General features: G+C 46.0%; 7 protein-coding genes across 7 annotated transcripts in view; 3 read left to right on the top strand and 4 right to left on the bottom strand.

Annotated features, from left to right (window-relative positions):
- Positions 1–2,444, top strand: part of MGYG_09115 (hypothetical protein) — a gene marked incomplete at both ends in the record, with an annotated part of 3,311 nt that extends 867 nt beyond the window's left edge. Inside the window, 7 exons of the mRNA XM_003171595.1 lie at positions 240–411; positions 507–1,083; positions 1,148–1,186; positions 1,245–1,313; positions 1,382–1,638; positions 1,709–2,343; positions 2,401–2,444. Of these exons, the coding sequence (XP_003171643.1) occupies positions 240–411; positions 507–1,083; positions 1,148–1,186; positions 1,245–1,313; positions 1,382–1,638; positions 1,709–2,343; positions 2,401–2,444 (1,793 nt within the window). The remainder of the gene's footprint in view (positions 1–239; positions 412–506; positions 1,084–1,147; positions 1,187–1,244; positions 1,314–1,381; positions 1,639–1,708; positions 2,344–2,400) is intronic.
- A 331-nt stretch (positions 2,445–2,775) lies between these two features.
- MGYG_06184 (hypothetical protein) lies at positions 2,776–5,577 on the bottom strand (the record flags this gene model as incomplete). The annotated part of the gene is made up of 6 exons (XM_003171594.1): positions 2,776–3,046; positions 3,125–3,274; positions 3,348–3,427; positions 3,502–4,006; positions 4,033–5,384; positions 5,452–5,577. 6 exons carry the CDS (start codon positions 5,575–5,577, stop codon positions 2,776–2,778), a joined length of 2,484 nt encoding a protein of 827 aa, XP_003171642.1.
- A 373-nt stretch (positions 5,578–5,950) lies between these two features.
- On the top strand, positions 5,951–8,602 carry MGYG_06183 (AdoMet-dependent rRNA methyltransferase spb1; the record flags this gene model as incomplete). Its single annotated transcript, XM_003171593.1, has 4 exons — positions 5,951–5,968; positions 6,038–6,187; positions 6,270–7,983; positions 8,046–8,602. The coding sequence occupies 4 exons, from the start codon at positions 5,951–5,953 to the stop codon at positions 8,600–8,602; spliced, it is 2,439 nt and encodes an 812-aa protein (XP_003171641.1).
- A 222-nt stretch (positions 8,603–8,824) lies between these two features.
- Positions 8,825–10,483, bottom strand: MGYG_06182 (solute carrier family 35 member F5; the record flags this gene model as incomplete). Its single annotated transcript, XM_003171592.1, has 5 exons — positions 8,825–9,043; positions 9,106–9,506; positions 9,563–9,635; positions 9,774–10,112; positions 10,247–10,483. The coding sequence occupies 5 exons, from the start codon at positions 10,481–10,483 to the stop codon at positions 8,825–8,827; spliced, it is 1,269 nt and encodes a 422-aa protein (XP_003171640.1).
- A 604-nt stretch (positions 10,484–11,087) lies between these two features.
- Positions 11,088–12,075, bottom strand: MGYG_06181 (GTP-binding protein ypt7; the record flags this gene model as incomplete). Its single annotated transcript, XM_003171591.1, has 6 exons — positions 11,088–11,197; positions 11,263–11,410; positions 11,471–11,650; positions 11,730–11,825; positions 11,910–11,963; positions 12,046–12,075. The coding sequence occupies 6 exons, from the start codon at positions 12,073–12,075 to the stop codon at positions 11,088–11,090; spliced, it is 618 nt and encodes a 205-aa protein (XP_003171639.1).
- Positions 12,076–13,517: 1,442 nt separating this feature from the next.
- Positions 13,518–14,315, bottom strand: MGYG_06180 (FunK1 protein kinase; the record flags this gene model as incomplete). The annotated part of the gene is made up of 2 exons (XM_003171590.1): positions 13,518–13,900; positions 13,928–14,315. 2 exons carry the CDS (start codon positions 14,313–14,315, stop codon positions 13,518–13,520), a joined length of 771 nt encoding a protein of 256 aa, XP_003171638.1.
- A 1,247-nt stretch (positions 14,316–15,562) lies between these two features.
- On the top strand, positions 15,563–16,333 carry MGYG_06179 (autophagy protein 16; the record flags this gene model as incomplete). The annotated part of the gene is made up of 3 exons (XM_003171589.1): positions 15,563–15,647; positions 15,718–16,094; positions 16,175–16,333. 3 exons carry the CDS (start codon positions 15,563–15,565, stop codon positions 16,331–16,333), a joined length of 621 nt encoding a protein of 206 aa, XP_003171637.1.
- Between the last annotated feature and the right edge of the window lie 564 nt (positions 16,334–16,897).

Genomic DNA, 16,897 nt, shown 5'->3' with positions numbered 1-16,897 from the left:
GCATGCGCCGTCCAGGGTGCAGGATGCGGAGAAAGTCGTTCCACCTCGCAAGAGAGCGACTCGTGAGTTTAAAATTGCGCTGATAAGGACCAGGATCAGGGAAACCCCGCTGGGGCAAATGGCGATAATAACTCGAGGCATCGTGATTGACGCTGTCGGTGCGGAGAATATACCTTGCCCTTAGTTGTTCATCTTCTGACAATAGGCTGTTTTCCGGTAGCTACGGAATATATGCTGAGGATGGCATCATGCTTATCCTCCGGATGCCCCAAGTGGCCTTACTACTATTGTGTTGCCCTGCCATCCAAATGCCCAGCAACAAGTTCCGGTTCATTCAACGACTGCTCACGCTCCAGCCATACCTCCCCCTGAGCCGCCACGGGTACGGCTATACGGGAGTGAACAAGATATGTGAGTAAATTATCCTTGTTAATACATTTTGCACCTTTTCATCTTAAGTATCATTATACCTAGTGCGCATACACTTGAACTAATAAGTAACACAGATTGAATGCTTATTACATCTATATCCACTACTATTTCCCGATTTTCCCCCCACCACACACACCAATAGCTGTTGACCGGCCCTTAAACACACCAGTCAAAGCTCCAACTACCACTACCTCAGACCCTGTCCTTCCATACAAGCCCAAATCTCCCGTTACTCTGGCCATATCAGCGGTACTAGCGTTGATCCCCCACCCCCGGGATCCAAACTCATTTGCGCCCGAATCAGTATTACTTCGAAGAGCCTATGCGCATGCTTTTGCCCGAGAAGCCGTTGCAAGTATTGAAGCAGAGTCAGACCTACAAGAGTCTATCACTAGTCCGTCCGAGGCTCTCTCGCATAATTCAACGATACCTAGCAGGCTGATGGTTCACCCACTCACCCCAACAGACCTGGAAGGTATCCTTGCCCTTCTGATTCTAAGTATATACGAATATAATCAAAGGGGGAACCTGATCAAAATGCGGCATAGAGCGGGCCAGGCGTACATCATGGCAATGAATCTTTCATTACATGCAATCACGCACGACGACAGCCCGTTTGCCGAGGCCAGGAGAAGAGCATGGTGGATGACTGTATGAGAGGCCTTCCATTTCCTACTCTTATGCATACCAAATACAGTCTAACCGTGCTTTATAGTTCTACTGCGTTTGTCAGGGATCCATCGTGGGAACCGTGGTAAGTATCTACCCCTTTTATCAACTACAAAGTTTAGAAAGGGCTAATGTATGCATAGCCGATCACAATATTAACCCATGACCCCCGATTCACAACGCCATATCCACGATTTGCATCAGATTTTAGAGTACGACTACCTGCTATCTACTTTCTACTACCGCCAAACCAAGTCGCTAATCTCTAACCACTTCACAGGCATGGTCTATTTTAATTCAAGCACAGCAGGCGCTGGTCGCCGCCACACAGTATATCATCGACTTTAATCGCGCATTGAGGGCAAAAGCGAACTTAGGCATCATCTTTGAACGAATGGGGAAACTAACGGCCTGGACTTCGTCTATACTTGCGCAGATAGACGCGCCACTCCAGGAACCCTCAGTCACTTCTCCCCAAGACGTAGAAAGTATCACGGCTCAAAGTATTCGGTATATTTCACGAATAAAACTGTGCAGGTGAGAACATTCTTTCCACCAAACTGCTATAACAACAGGTTTATTCTGTTCTGACACTTTTCATAACCAGCGCACGAATAAAGACACATCGGTTCCGCGCCTTTCTCGATATACCGATATTTATCAAAAAGCACTGTGATTTAACTTGCGCAAGCATAGCCAGCCCAACCACAGAGAGCTCTTCAAGCGTACTGGAATTCCAGGATACCATACAGCCGATATCATGCTGTTCGAGCAACTTCAGCCAACTTCCAGCTGCGCCTCCTGCAAATACCCAGTTAGAAAGCCCCATTTCTTCCAGTTCGCCGGTATCAGACACTTCAGGCTCTCGATGGATACCCGAAGACTCGTTTCCATTCTCGAATTCTACGTCAACCAGCATATGTCTGGAAGCTGCTCTATCTATTGCCCAGATGTTCGACAGTCTACCGTATCCCAAGCCAACATACGACAAGGAGTATTCTTCGCTGGGATTCACGCCTGTTGTTCCTCGGACAATGCCTTCGTTTGCTTGTTGCGCGATGCAGAGCAGTTACGCTATGTTTATGCTTTACTATAAGTCCCGAGCAGGTAATCCTGGTATGGTCGAGAGTCCTCTAAGTGACACAGACCAGCTTGGTGACGAGCTGCAGCATGGGATTGAGTGCGTTATCGGAGCTGTACGGAATTATTCTATGGCGTTTGAAGCGTTAGGTGGTATGAGAGGTAAGCAACACCATCTAACTCCTAGAAGCGGGCAATTGGAAACTAATAGTTATATAGATGAAATCGAGGGAGCATATCTCACGGCGTTTCCGCAGGAGTAAACCATGCTTAACTATCTACTCAACTCATTTTCTTTTCTTTTCTTTTTTCTTTCTTTTTTTTTTTTTTTTTTTTTTTTTGGCGCATTATTCAGCCCACGGTAAATTTCCTGGTGCTTTTTAAAGTGGGTGATGAACGATATATATTGGCTCGCGAGGGATACGAAATTTGAAATGTAGATAAATGTTCTTCATTAGAAACGTCCATGCGATTAAAACTTCTCGCTGACATGAGCGAGATAATCGCCATCTCTCTATACACTGAATAAATAACAAATCGCTTAAACGCAATGGTATAAAGTTAATATATATCGCGGGGAAAAGACAAATGGTATCAAAGTTTAGACCGTATCCCCTCTAAACGGAACTTGACGTCTTTTAATGTTTTTGTGGACGGCTTCCAGTCCTCAAACTGTTTCAACAGCTCCGTGGTTTCGTCCGACAATTCCTGCCGAACGTATTCTTCTTCGAGCACTCCGCGCATCGCAAACGGAAGTATGTACGGGTTCGCAGTTGACGTCGACGCCGTGGGCGCAATCATCTTATGAAACTGGACGGCTGTGTTGTTGACCACAGTCGTTTCCAAGGCAAACCTTATTGCTAGTCTAGATGCAGCCGGCTCATTAGTTTTATGCACACACACGGCTTTTGGGTTTGATGGAGGCAAAAAAAGGGGGCAGTACTTGTAGACGTTCTTGTCTTCGTAGAGGCGGGAGTGACCTTCTCCGGTGTATAAACTCCCAGCAAGAGGAGAACTGAGTTCTCGAATTAGGCCGTGGTCGGAGACTCCTAGGTTACGCAGTTTCATAGTGAAGCCAACCAGATGCGAAAGACTAGACAGTGACATGTAAGACTAATCATGCAGTTTATCATGTCAAGGAAGTTTCATCAAGTCATTTCACTTACAAGCTGGGAGCATGCACCCGTCCGTCGACAAATACGGCACGGTAAATATGAGGGTGTGAGACGGTTGTGAATGTAGATGACTAGGAACTGGCGGTAAGTGCATGTTTGAGGTCAAAGCATTCTGAACATAGTGTTCTAGTGGATGAATACTTACCTCCATAGATACAAGTTGATCGTCTATACTTCCAACGTAAGTAACCTTTACCCCAAAATCAAGAACAGCCTTCAAAGCCGTGCGGTAATCTTTCGAGACCTTGCTTTCAGTGTCCGTAAAATCAAACAACTCTCCGGCTGACCCGCTGATCCAACGGGACCTATAGTCAGCGAATGGCCCTAGGTTGATACCTGCCATTGCGCATATGCCGATCCGCGCGCTGCTCACACAGCCGAAGGCTATTAGCTTCGAGACCAGCATAGTTGCAACCGGGACACCTTGGCTGTGGCAAGAGACCAGCACAAAGTCAGCCTCCCGAATATGCTCAATCCAGTTGAGAAGTAGTTTCCAGAGCAAGTCGACCCGCTCGGAAATGCGGCCTTCGCCCTCGAGGGCAATCTTTTCGATGTGGCAGGGTGAGTTGTTTTCATCGGCCCATTCTTCAATCGCTCTGGCGGCCATAGAGGCAAACTTAACGGAGGTTCCTGTCGGTTGGCCCAATACCCTTCGGATTACGGTGTAGGGAAGTACCCATGGATACCGATTGCAATGGCTTTTTTAATCTGCGGGGTGGTGTGGCTGCGTAAGACGTGTCTCGGTTCCGATCCCTTCTTGTAAAGTAGACGGCTGAGCTGCTCAATGAAACCAGGCCTACTCTCGACGGGAAAACTCGTTTGGAAGGACGGGAGAACTTGATTTGGCGGCGTACGCTCCCCTTTCTTCGTTGGCGGAGTTACAGGAACATTTGCCGGTTGGAGTGGCGGTTCTTTGGGAACGGTTTGCGAAGAGGGTTCGGGGGGAGTTGCGGCTGGGGGAGTAGCCGTAGATGATTTGACACGAGAGTTCTTGGATGCCGGGATATTTTGTACCTCTGCGGCCACCGAGGAACCCGCCACTTGTTCCTTGGTGTTTCCATCGGATGGCACGTTCTCTGCTGCATGTTCTCCGTTCTTAGCAACAGACCCTGCGTCTACCTGTTGTCTTGGCCAAAAGAGCCATCCAGAGGCAGATTCTGCACGTTTATGGGTGGTTTCTTCGGCTGGTTGATTTTTATCACTTGCATCTTCTGGTTGTGTCGAGTTGATAGTTTCTCCCGGTTGATTAGATTGTGATGTAGCGGTGGTGTTCTCCACGCCTTCGGGATTCGTGATCGATTCAAGAGGTTTTGCTTGAAGGCTTGAAGTAGATCCTCCCCATAATTGAAACCATGACCTTGATTGTAAAATTTGTGTTTCTTTGAGTGCCGAGCTATCATGTTTGTTGATATCGTGATTGGTTGAACTGGATGTTTCTTCAGTTTCAATCTTCGGTGTAGACGACCCAACCTCTTCCTCCTTCACAACAGCAGGGTCAGATGGTTGCTGAGTAGGTTCAGTGGGTTCATTTGTAGTCTTTGCCATTGAGAGCCACTCGAACCAACCTGTTGAGCGCGGGGGTTCGTTATGTGCATCTTTCGGTGGTAGTTCAACTGTTTCCGATGGTGCATTCGATGAGTCCTTCTTTTGCTCACTCGCGTCTGCTTCCTGTGATTCCTCGTCCTTCTTTAGCTCGCCATCCGTTTTATTCGTAACGTCGGACGGTTTTAAACCACTATGGACATTCCTAACAATATCACTCGAGACGATTGGCATAGGCAAGGCCCCTGTTGATGCAATGTTCACTTTTGTTGTGGCAACGTCGGCTGGGAGCGACCTAGCAGATGCTCCGCCCTTTTTCGTCAACTGGATCGAGGGAGGTCGGGAGGATTTGGCTGTGCTTCGTAAAGATGAGGATGATCGTGAGCGTTGAGAAGCCGCTGAACTAGCCGCTGATATGCTCTCACGGGCGACCTCGGTAACGGCCGCCGCCTTTGACTGAGTGGGCCAAGATCTAAGATACCAGCTCTAAGAGGGAAAAAGGAGTGTCAGTAGTGGCACACCCAAACAATAGAAGCACAGGGGATGCCCTCACCATTCCATCTCCTGGTAGTTCCTTGACGGTATCTTCGTTAGTCGTTGTGTTGTTCGTGCCTGCTGGCTTTGAACTGCTGCCTCTCTGACTCTTTGTTGCTCGTGTTGCACGCGCTGCGGGAGCCATCGAGGCCGATGATAGAGCATCACCACGCAGTTTGGCGGGTCATAAAAGCGTCTATCATGTTTCCCCGGTCAATACGGGGGGGATCAAGCGTGTAAATAGTGATTTGGTAGTTCGAGCTGTTGTCGCTTTGGCTTCTTTTGATGCGCCTCGTCCTGGTCAGTAGCTCAGGTAACGTGATGTCATTGATTATGTAATGTAGATCTGATAAGAAGAAGCGATTAGGGCGGTGAGGATTGGCAGAAAAGTTGCTTTTGCAGAGCTTTTTTTTTACCTGAGCTGGAGAAGACATACAGACAGACAGCCAGACACCGCCGTTTTTTTATATCCAAGGGGGAGAAGCTGAGTGCTCGGGGACGGGCCGTTAGACTGCACCATGGCGATCCAGAAGAAGGTAGATTATTCACTGATATCATGTCTTGTGCTGTGAATGGGAGGTACTGACTGACTGGGTTAACAATAGCACGGAAAAGGTCGTTTAGATAAGTGGTATCGATTGGCGAAGGAGAAGGGATACCGCGCGCGAGCTGCCTTCAAATTGATCCAGCTGAACAAGAAATATGGCTTTCTTGAGAAAAGTAAAGTCCTTTTGGATCTTTGCGCAGCCCCAGGTGTAAGCCAATGCCACCCTTGTTTCATATCCCAATGATATGCTTGTCCCACTGCCATACTAATGTCATTCTATGAACTTTTAGTCATGGTGTCAAGTTGCAGCCGAATGCATGCCATCGCAGAGTCTTATAGTCGGTGTTGATCTCTCCCCTATCAAGGCAATCCCCAAGGTCATCACATTCCAAAGCGACATCACAACCGATAAGTGCAGGGCCACAATTCGACAACATTTCAAGACATGGAAGGCAGATACGGTACTTCACGATGGTGCGCCGAACGTCGGTACGGCCTGGGTACAAGATGCTTTCTCCCAGGCGGAATTGGTTCTACAGTCATTGAAGTTAGCAACAGAGTTCCTGGTACCAGGAGGCACATTCGTTACGAAAGTTTTCAGATCGAAAGATTACAATCCTCTTCTCTGGGTCTTCAAACAGCTCTTCACCACGGTGGAGGCCACGAAACCACCATCTTCTCGAAATGTGTCGGCTGAAATTTTCGTTGTCTGCCTTGGATTTAAAGCCCCTAAGCATATCGACCCCAAGTTTCTAGACCCCAAGCATGTCTTTGCGGAACTGCAAGATCCAAATCCGAACAACGAGGCCAAAGTTTTCAATCCAGAAAAGAAGAAGCGAAAGCGAGATGGATACGAAGAAAATGATTGGACCCAGCACAAGGAATTACCAGCAACGGAGTTCATAAACACCATAGATCCTATTTCAATTTTGGGTTCCTATAACAAGCTCACATTTACTCAATCTCCCGGTGGCGACCTTGCCCTTGCTACTTTGCAACGGTTACCAGAGACAACCGATGAAGTGCGGATGTGCTGCGAGGATCTCAAGGTTCTAGGCAAAAAGGACTTCCGACAATTACTACGATGGAGAATCAAAGTGCGCGAGAAATTCGGGCTAGCGGTGAAAAAGGGCCCAAGGAATGATGAGGAAACTGAAGAAGTTGCCGAAGTTGAGCCCATGGACGAAGAACTTGCCCTTCAAGAAGACCTTAAGCGCATGCATGAGCGTGAGTCTTCAAAGAACAAGCGTGAGCGACGAAAAGAGAACGAGCGGAAACGAAAGGACATTGTCAGGTTGCAGATGAATATGACAACGCCAAAAGAAATCGGAATGGAGCAGGCTGGTCCACTGGGTGAGGGAGCAATGTTCAAATTACAAACAGCAGAGAAATTACCAGCTGCACGCTCGGTATCTGCTAGTAGTATGGCCGCTGCGATAGAAAGTAGTAGTGAAGAGGAAGAAGATTCCGGTGAAGAGGACTCAGATGAAGATGCTGACCGATTAGAACGTCAACTCGATACCCTGTACTCTCAATACCAAGAGGCACGCGAAAGTCGAGACGCCAAAGTACGAGCCAAAAAATCACGCAAGGATTATGAAACAGAAGAATGGGAAGGCTTTTCTGAAAAGGAGGAAGGAGAGGAATCAGATAATGAATCTCCTCAAACGTTCCCAATAGCGCCTGTGGGAGATCATGTAAATGGTCTCTCTAATAAGGCTGCTATGTTTTTCGACCAAGATATATTCCGTGATCTTGGAGCCGTTGAGGATGGAGAAGCAAGCGATGATGCCAATGCCACGAAGACAAATGGAGTGACCAAGGGGCAATCTGCTACTGCTGAAAAGCAAGCTACAAAAAAGAGTCGAAAAGCTGCTTCACCCTCTCCGTCTACAGCCAGTGACTCCAGCTACCAGGAGGTTATGCTAGAGAAGCCAGAGAACTTCGACGATGACGACAATCCCCGGTTAAACGACGATCCACGGAAGAAAAACGGTCAACTTGGTAGGTGCACTTCTATTTCCATACTTTTCTTTTTGAACACATTACTAATTTAACTTTGATAGACGTCGATATAATAACAGCTGAAGCCATGGCCTTGGCCCATCAAATGGCCAAGGGCGAGAAAACAACCGAGGACTTTGTTGACGATGGTTTCCATAGATATTCATTCCGCGATGTTGATGGTCTTCCGCAGTGGTTCCTTGATGACGAGAATCAACATTCGAAATTACAAAGGCCAATAACTGCCGCAGCAGCGGCAGCAATCAAAGAGAAGATGCGCGCCATCAATGCCCGGCCGATCAAGAAGGTCCGTGAAGCTAAGAGCAGAAAGAAATTCAAACAAGCTCAGAAGCTGGAAAAATTACGCAAGAAGTCTTCACTGTTAGCTGAGGATGAGGGCATCAGTGAAAGAGATAAGGCCCAATCAATTGCTAAAATGATAAGCAAGGCTACCAAGAAAAAGCCAAAGCAGAGCGTCAAGCTTGTGGTGGCTAAGGGAGGAAATAAGGGTATTTCTGGTCGCCCTAGAGGAGTCAAGGGACGATACAAGATTGTTGATGCTCGAATGAAAAAGGATATCAGAGCGGAAAAGAGGTTGGCGAAGAAAAAGAGTAAATGATATTTACCTTTATACAAATAGATTTGTCAATAGATAACTCTGCTATTCTTCAATTTCCCATTAAAGGAGTTCCCCAAAAAATATAACTCGATAGCTATGGGTATCTATCGCTATGCTATCAAATAAATTGAACGCTTGCCGAAACAGTGATACTTCGATTTCCATTAAACACAAAGTAAGCCGAAATAACTCCCATTGACGTTGAATGCAACGCTCCACCTATTAAACTGGGGTTTCATAGTTCACGACTATAAAGGAAGCAAATACAAGGGTAGCGCCGAACCAATACAGTCCAGTTGCATATTTGTGCTGGATAACGATTTGACCGAGTAACGATAACGGAATGTTGAGACTCAGTCCAATAGTCACGATAACCGGACTCGTAAGTAATAGCGAAAAGGCCCAGCATATATCGGACGCAAAGGATATGATTGCATTAACCTGTCATGAGTCAATATAAAAAAGTGGCCACTTCGTTTATAGCGAGTAGTTATAACACTTACCAAAACAATTAAGAAGACAAGTTTGGTTGGTGGAAGAGTAAACGGTTCAATTCCAGTATAATGCAATACGATGAACCCAGGCCAGAGGATTAGAGAGGCAAAAATTCCAACCAGGCCAAAGAACAGGCGCATGTCAACTCGTGATTCATCTTCAACCCGTCTTTTCATCAAAGTGGTATAAACTCCGTATAACATAGCGCTGAATGCGGCCATGAGGTTACCAAGAATTACTTGACCAGGCGGCTTATTGGGAGAGGTATCATCTTTCGAACGATTTGAGGTAGAGATATCGACCCTGGATATTAAAAATATGCCGAGTAGGGATGTGAGAACTCCAATACATTTGCTGAGCGTGAACTTTTCAACCTTGATCATTGCTCCAAATATAAGCGTCCATACCCCTAGAGCAGCATGTTAGTGTAGCTATGTTATATATATTCTGTGACTACATGCTTACCGCTTGTGGATGTCAGCACAGTCGTACTGGCAACACTTGTATACTGCAAACATGCCATGGCAAAGTAGTTTGCCTTGAAACTCGTTGTTAGACTGACATACTTCCTAACGTGGTATATATCAACTCTGGGGTATGAATGTATCTTACCGCGAACTTCACATCAGTTAGCAGCCATCAACAAAATATGTATAAATAAAAAAGTATTGCCTACCCATATTATGCAAAACTCTAAGCTCAGTGTAGCTGTCGCTTTGAAACCTAGCTTAGCTCTGGTTGTGGCATGTTGCTCTGGTGCACCTGTATCCCCCGACTCTCGTGGCAGCCCTTCATCTTGGTCGGGGTCCAGGATTGGTCTCGCCTCTTCTCCAGGTGTTGGATGCTCAAACTCCTTGATTAGAGCTCGAAATGACCTGATATCTCGCAGTTTCCCCGTCTTCCAGAGTCTGCGAAGTCGGCCACCGACGAAAGGCACAAGCATGAAGATGAAGGACCCGCTGTTCAGGTATGTTACCAGGTACGGCTTGGAGTAAGTGTTATCGGCGAATATAGTCTGTTATTGTTATACAGCATCAGGATTAGTAAATAACTACAAAGCCATGCAGCTACCGTCACCCATTATTGCTTGCATTAATTGTCGGGATATGCGGCTGGCTTAGCTTAGCCGTGAAGCTATTGGGGACCTACGCTGGCAAGGAAGTTCGACGTCGTCCAGAGTACCACGACTATCATGAGGAGAAAAGTGCCCAAGGTCCGCCGTCCCCGTCTGCCCATGCTGGTTGGGGCCATCGGGCTGCCTTGATATCCGCCCAACAGTGCGGTGGTCGATGTTGGTTGCGGTTGATGGACGTTGGAATGTTCTTGGTCCTCGTATCGACGTCTAGCGCTATCAGCGCCTTCAGAGACATCGTGACCAGTCATCATATTTACGAACGACAGGCTGACATATACGTCTCAGAGGCAGAGGATTATACATGTAAAACGAAGGGTGAATAAAGAACGAAGATTCTACCCAAGCGATTCTGCTCTGCCTCCTGTGGCTTACTTTAAACTGGTTTAGTGTAACACTCTAGCCTTGTTGCTCGCCTACTACTAACTGGTTATGCCGTAGTTGAGAGGCATAATTAAGTGTAAAAAAGGCGCCCTATCGGGGTAAATAACAGGAGGAAAACACTGGGTAGTCCAAATGGCTAACCGGGGCCGGAATAAGGATAATATGGGTCAAGATAGCTATATATATGTACACTCCTGTTTGAAAGGAAAGCTGAGTGCAGGGCGTGGAGATGACATCTGAATTCAGAACAACTGAATTTCATTGAATATGTAATGGGCCGTCTCCCTGAATGATGACTGTGACAAGGTTAAAAAGGCTGTAAGGAAACAGTAATATGCAAGGGTCAGTATCCTATATCCTAGATGAGAGGGCAAAAGGTGGTGATATTAAACAGAGGGAACGAAAACGCCGAAAAGGAAAGTCCCATAAGAATTAAGTGAAGGAGAGGGCTCTAAAGGATCAGTTGAATTGTCATTAACAGGCACAGGCATCTCGGTCACTATCGTGGTTGACGTTGATAACGTCATCGAAGTCACCGTTGAACTCCTCGGACTCTTCTTGCATGAGAGCACTCTTGGCAATCACTATTGTTCATGCAGATGTTAGGTCAAGCCAGTTGGAGGTGTTAGAAGGGTTTAAAAAAACGGACCTTCAAACGCTTGCTCTACGTTGATAGCCTCTTTGGCACTAGTCTCGAAGTAGGGAATGTTACCCTTCGACTGGCAGTATGTAGAGGCCCTTTTTGAGGATATCATTCTTTTGCTCTCCTCAACATCGATCTTGTTTCCAAGTACAACCTACACTTTATATCAGTATTCCTCTCGTCCGTGTATTGGAGATAAAGCCATGCTACTCACAAACGGGAAGCTTTCGGGGTCCCTCAAGTTAGCTTGAATGAGGAACTCGTCTCTCCAACTATCCAAGGTCTCGAAACTCTTTGAGTTGTTGACATCGTATACGAGGACACAGCAATCGGCACCTCGGTAGAAAGCGACTCCCAATGACTGGAATCTCTCTTGCCCCGCAGTATCCCATATCTAGAAGAATTAAGAATGGAAGATTTAGTAATCTGTATCTTATCTTCAGGTGATGTTGGGTGTAAGGGTCGGTATGTACCTGCATAGTGACCAGCCGTCCGTCTACCATGACTTCCTTGGTAAGGTAATCAGCTCCGATGGTGGCTTTGTAGCTGGCGCTGTATTTTTTATTGACCTGGCCATCAAGGAAGAGATATTAGCATTATTAATTCCCCAAGGAGTATTAATAACTTGGTATGGGGTGACAAGAGCCTCTAACATATTGGTTCATCAAGCTGGTCTTGCCCACACCGCTATCACCAAGGATGATAACCTGTATTCGAAGAAGAAAAACATCAGTAATCCGTTCCCTATCCGAGAGAGTGGCCAGTTTTCATCTATGGCAAGTAGCCTACCTTCAATAGAACCTTCTTGCGGGACGCCATGGCTGCAGAGTAGTATGTATGACAGCACAGGCAAGCTCAGGTTGCCAGGAAGTCAGTCGAAGAGCGGGATGCTGTCGGAGAACACCACGAGGAGCTCGGCTGCGAAGAGTCGTATTGCTCTAGTGGTTGATGTATATAAAATAGTTGGTACACGGAGGTGGCTCTACTCTGACGATGTCCGTAAAACCAGGGATCTCTGCGGGCGACGAGGTGATCCGCGGGTCGTTTATTTGGTGTTTTGGAGCTCCCAGAGAAGTTGAAGTTGCATAACATCATAACACGGACGCCAAGACCGCTGACCCTTAAGTATTTTCCCCTTAACGTCACATGATGGTTACTACGGGCTCTCCAGAATTTGAATAATTTGTAGATCGGCCTGCACGTACACATCAATAAAGCCGACACCAACAAATGCCAATGTGGCTATCTATCGTAGACGGTACGGCACATCATTCTGAAATGCCGAAACTGGGGGGGCGAACGACATCGAATGTGGGCAGGCAAGACTCTATGCGTGGATACTAAACGCATTCTTGGTCGCCCGTCAATGTTGTCCGCTGCATAGCGGCCACAAGGGCGGTTGGGACAATAAATCAATCAATCAATCACTGTTCATATTAAGCGCTCCAACAGTGTGATTTTTAGCAGGTGGCAGATATCTCGCAGAAATGTATTTAAGTACATGTAGACAAAACTACTACCAGGTCAACCGATGGAAGCTCGAATTGCAGGGAAGATAGGCGTGACGTGGAGAGGGATAAGGAATAAAATAAGGTAGCCTTGGGCAAGGTCTTATGTAACTTAGTCTCTGCAGGTTATTGTTAGTTCCTTCGTATTTTAACTATGATAGAACTGGCAATAACCTGCAAGGACAAGGCTGCCTTATTCCACTCCCTATTCCTCTCCACGTTACGCCATTCCTCCCTGCAATACGAGCTTCCATCGGTCTATCAAGTCAACATGTCATGCTTAGTTAGTCACCATCATCATGTAGGTCATTATGTCCACACCTTACCTTATATATCCAAGACAGAACATCCTCAGATAGCTCAACACATTTCAACGAAGACAAGTCAACCAGTTATCACAGAGTGTACCACCTAACAGAGACCGCCTTTAAATGCGTGGCCAAGCCAGCATTATCAACACCGGGACTGAGCGATGAAATCACTGACCGAGAGGTAAAGGCAGGTACATAATTGACCCTGGTTAACTAAGTGAATCTTTTTATAACTGGTGCTCCGTGATTCTTCTAGTCACATACTATCTTGGGCCCCATGCGAACTTCCAACAAGAGCTTTCTACAGTGGTATTGCACAGGCAAGTATAATTATAGCATGTTTAAACTAGAAAGAATTAATGTACATAGGTACAGCGTATAAAATACAGAGCTCAGTTTGTCCCAATCTATGTACTGTACACGGCCTGGATTGAGGACTGTCTCATAATATCTCAAGCACCGCTGGGTCTGCTTGTGCATCCCGTAGGACTTTCTTCATCCTAGAATACAGTCCTATGTCTTCTTTCCTCCAGGGTTTATCTGCTGGGAATACCTCCCTCCGTAGTCTGTTAACATGGGGAATCAGTGGCTCATAGTAGGGCGTAAAGTTGGCTGAAATGGTTCTCATGAAGATCGCCTCATCCACAGTTCCTACTTTCACCTTCGCCAACTTCTCTGTACTCATATAATTCCACTCGTCGTAGTCTTTGACAACTCGACCCTTTCTAGGCCCCTCATAATGAATACATATCCAGAATAAGACCCAGAAGAATGATTCAAGATCGTGCATAAAGGAGTGTTGTTCATCTAGAAGAACTCCAATCGCTATGAATGCTCGCGTGCCAGTCTTACTTCGTGCTCCTGAAATATCTTCTCGATCTTCTTTAATAGCAAGGTCCATATCAATAATAAAAGCCCTCCAGGACACGCTCTCCTTGTCCTCGTTAATCATAAGGTTATTAGGTAGAAGGGGTATAATCTCAAAGTTAGCGGCAAGCTGAAAAAGGTCTAAGTAAAGAGCACCGGATCTCTTAGTAGAAGGCAACTGATGACAAGCAGGAAGAGTTGTAAAGGCGATAATAAAATTGAACACCCTCGTCTTAATGTCCGAGCCATGGGCGCTTTCATCTGTTAACGTAGGCACGAATAGTGACTGACAGATGCTATATAGATCGTGGAACTCATCTAGCCGGTCCCCGATCGGGTGGCTATTTATGATCTCAGATCTGGAGGGCGACATGTTTTGGAACTTGTATATTGGAAAGTAACATTGGCTCGTCGCGGTTCTGGACGTTACGCAAGTCAGGTCCTGTTGTATTTGCAGTGACTTAAGATGTTGTTTTTCTTAAGAGCGGTCGCTCCGAGCTAATACTAATTATGTAACATACAGGAAGTGGAGATCACGTGTGCTTATCTTAGTTCTTATTCTGTATTAGAGCTTGTAGTTTCTAGAAAGAAAAACAACAACTTAACTCTCTTATAATTTTAAATCCTTACTAATCTTAAAGATTCCTATATACTATCGTATTTCGCCTGCGATAGAACTGACAATAGCTAGCAAGGACCTAGTTACTCAGGACCTTGCCCAAAGCTACTTATTCTATTCCTTACCCCTCTCCACACCACGTCTATCTCCCCTGCAACACGAGTTTCCATCGGTAGGGCAAGCGTATAAATACTGATTAGTAATACATTCCATAATCTAGAGGTCCTTAGAACCCTGGATAATTGTTAATCCGGTGTCCCTTACAAGTGGAACCTCCCGAGGTCCTTATATTAGCCATAAGGGAGCCAATTATCACGTGCCTTGGTTGACTTGATTTGTATCAGTGGATCTTTCTTGCCGCCGTTTAGGACCTACAACCGATTCTATACCAGGTACTAACCAGATACTCAATATATCGTGGCTCCTTATAGCCAGTCAAGCAGGCTCTACTTTCACTGGTTACTCAAGGACCGCCAACCGTAGGGGCCACAACTGCAAGGGGCAGCTACTTGTGCAGAGTACTATTATACAACCAGCATCGGTCATTCGGAAGTTGATACCCTACGACTTTGCTGAGGCTCGCGTCCTCAGACGCTGGGTGTTTAATTCTTGAGGCCAGTTTTCGCCGTTATTAGGAAAATTTAGGACTCGAAGGATACCTCTCTCTACAGAAGGGTGGGGTGTAAACACTTACATCCTCTGGAATTCAGGAGAAGACCTTCTTGTCTCACGCATTACGGCCTCCAAAACTGGAGCTCTTACTATACCACCATTCTGCGTGCCGTTTATGTAAGTTTGTTAAATAACGAATTTTGAGAGCACGGTTCTTTTAGTCCATCACACAGCGTCCTGCAAATTGATAGACAAACTGCAGACTATACCCAGCCATGTTATATAAAAAGGGATCGTCTGGCTTCCATAGTGCTGCTTCTCTCTCGAGCCTATCCCTCTTTTTTTACTAATAGACGGAAAAAACTAGTTGTACTGCGGCCTAAGCCAACATGTCAAACTGGAGGCAGGGCTATTCAACTGCCTTGCGCATAAGAGACGAGCGAGAGAAGGCAAATATTTATGTTTTCGAGGCCTGTATGTCCTTCAAGTAAACAACTCATTATAATTTCAGCTTTTACTTGTTATTTACTGAGTGGCTGTATAGATACCCGCCTGGCTGATCGCTCCGTCAGTCTGGAAAAAGAACGGGCTGAAGCGGTTCAATATGCCCGGAGCCTCTCAAAATCTAAAGGCACCCATACCCCTCAAGACCGAAAGCAACAAAGCCTAGATGATAGCGCTGCTATTCCGTCCGGGTTAGATCCCTTGCTTGCTGCGAATCAAGATCTGGCTGCTGCGCAGAAAGCGCGAGAAGAACTAGCGAACAAACTTGAGCAGGCCACGGGGAAGATGGATAGACTCCTGAGAAAATTAAATGCAGAGTCACAGAGAGCAGCAGATTTGGCTGTGGAAAGAACACAACTCCAAACCCGTCTGAAGGATAGGGACGAAGAACTGCGGGGGAAGGCTAAGCTACTTGATGTTTGTTCTGACTCTTACTTAATACCCCTAATCTATTAAGGAAAGCCATGTCCTGCTTTGCTAACTTGTTGCGATTACAGGATGTCCAAGATGAGCTTGTGTCACTCAATCTACAGTTCAATATGGCTGAGGAACGGGCTAAGAAATATGAAGAAGAGAATCAACAGCTCGTGGATAGATGGATGGCGAGAATGGGACAGGAAGCTGAAGCCATGAATAAAGCATCGAGGTTTTCATAGCTTAAATTTTTGCCTTTGAAGGAGATTGATAGAACAGTATGTCAATAGACTGAGTTCCTTGTTCCCTTATTCTGATGAAATCAACCCTCTATGCTGAATACGTGGTTTCAGTTATAGTAGACGATATGAAATACTAAATGTACATTTATTTTTGTTCGATTTCTTTGCATCTAATAAGTACACAGAGTGAAAGGCGACGAAGCACCTCCCACGGTCAAACGTTGCTCAAACGGTAACGCAAACCCTGGCCCAACCATTCCAAACACCCGGGTATAAACCGCCAAACGCACCGCCAATCCAACGAGTGTCTTCTAAAGAAGGGAATGAGTTTCATAATACTTCGACTCATCCATAGAGAATGACCAATCTATAGGGAAAGAAGGAAATAATGCGATGTGACTCGCGAGAGTAATTATAGGCGACAAAAGGGGGAGGAATCCAGAAACGTCTAATGATATCGACAACCTCCATCTATAATCATCCACAACGTTTCAAAAAAAACAGGATATAAACGCAGTAGCGGTCTAGGTCGTTGCTTCCAAAAAGAAAAGAAGGAAAGGAGAA

The sequence above is a fragment of the Nannizzia gypsea genome, genomic scaffold, assembly GCF_000150975.2.
Source record: "Nannizzia gypsea CBS 118893 supercont1.5 genomic scaffold, whole genome shotgun sequence".
Classification (NCBI taxonomy): domain Eukaryota; kingdom Fungi; phylum Ascomycota; class Eurotiomycetes; order Onygenales; family Arthrodermataceae; genus Nannizzia; species Nannizzia gypsea.
This window is presented reverse-complemented; position numbering and strand designations above follow the sequence as displayed.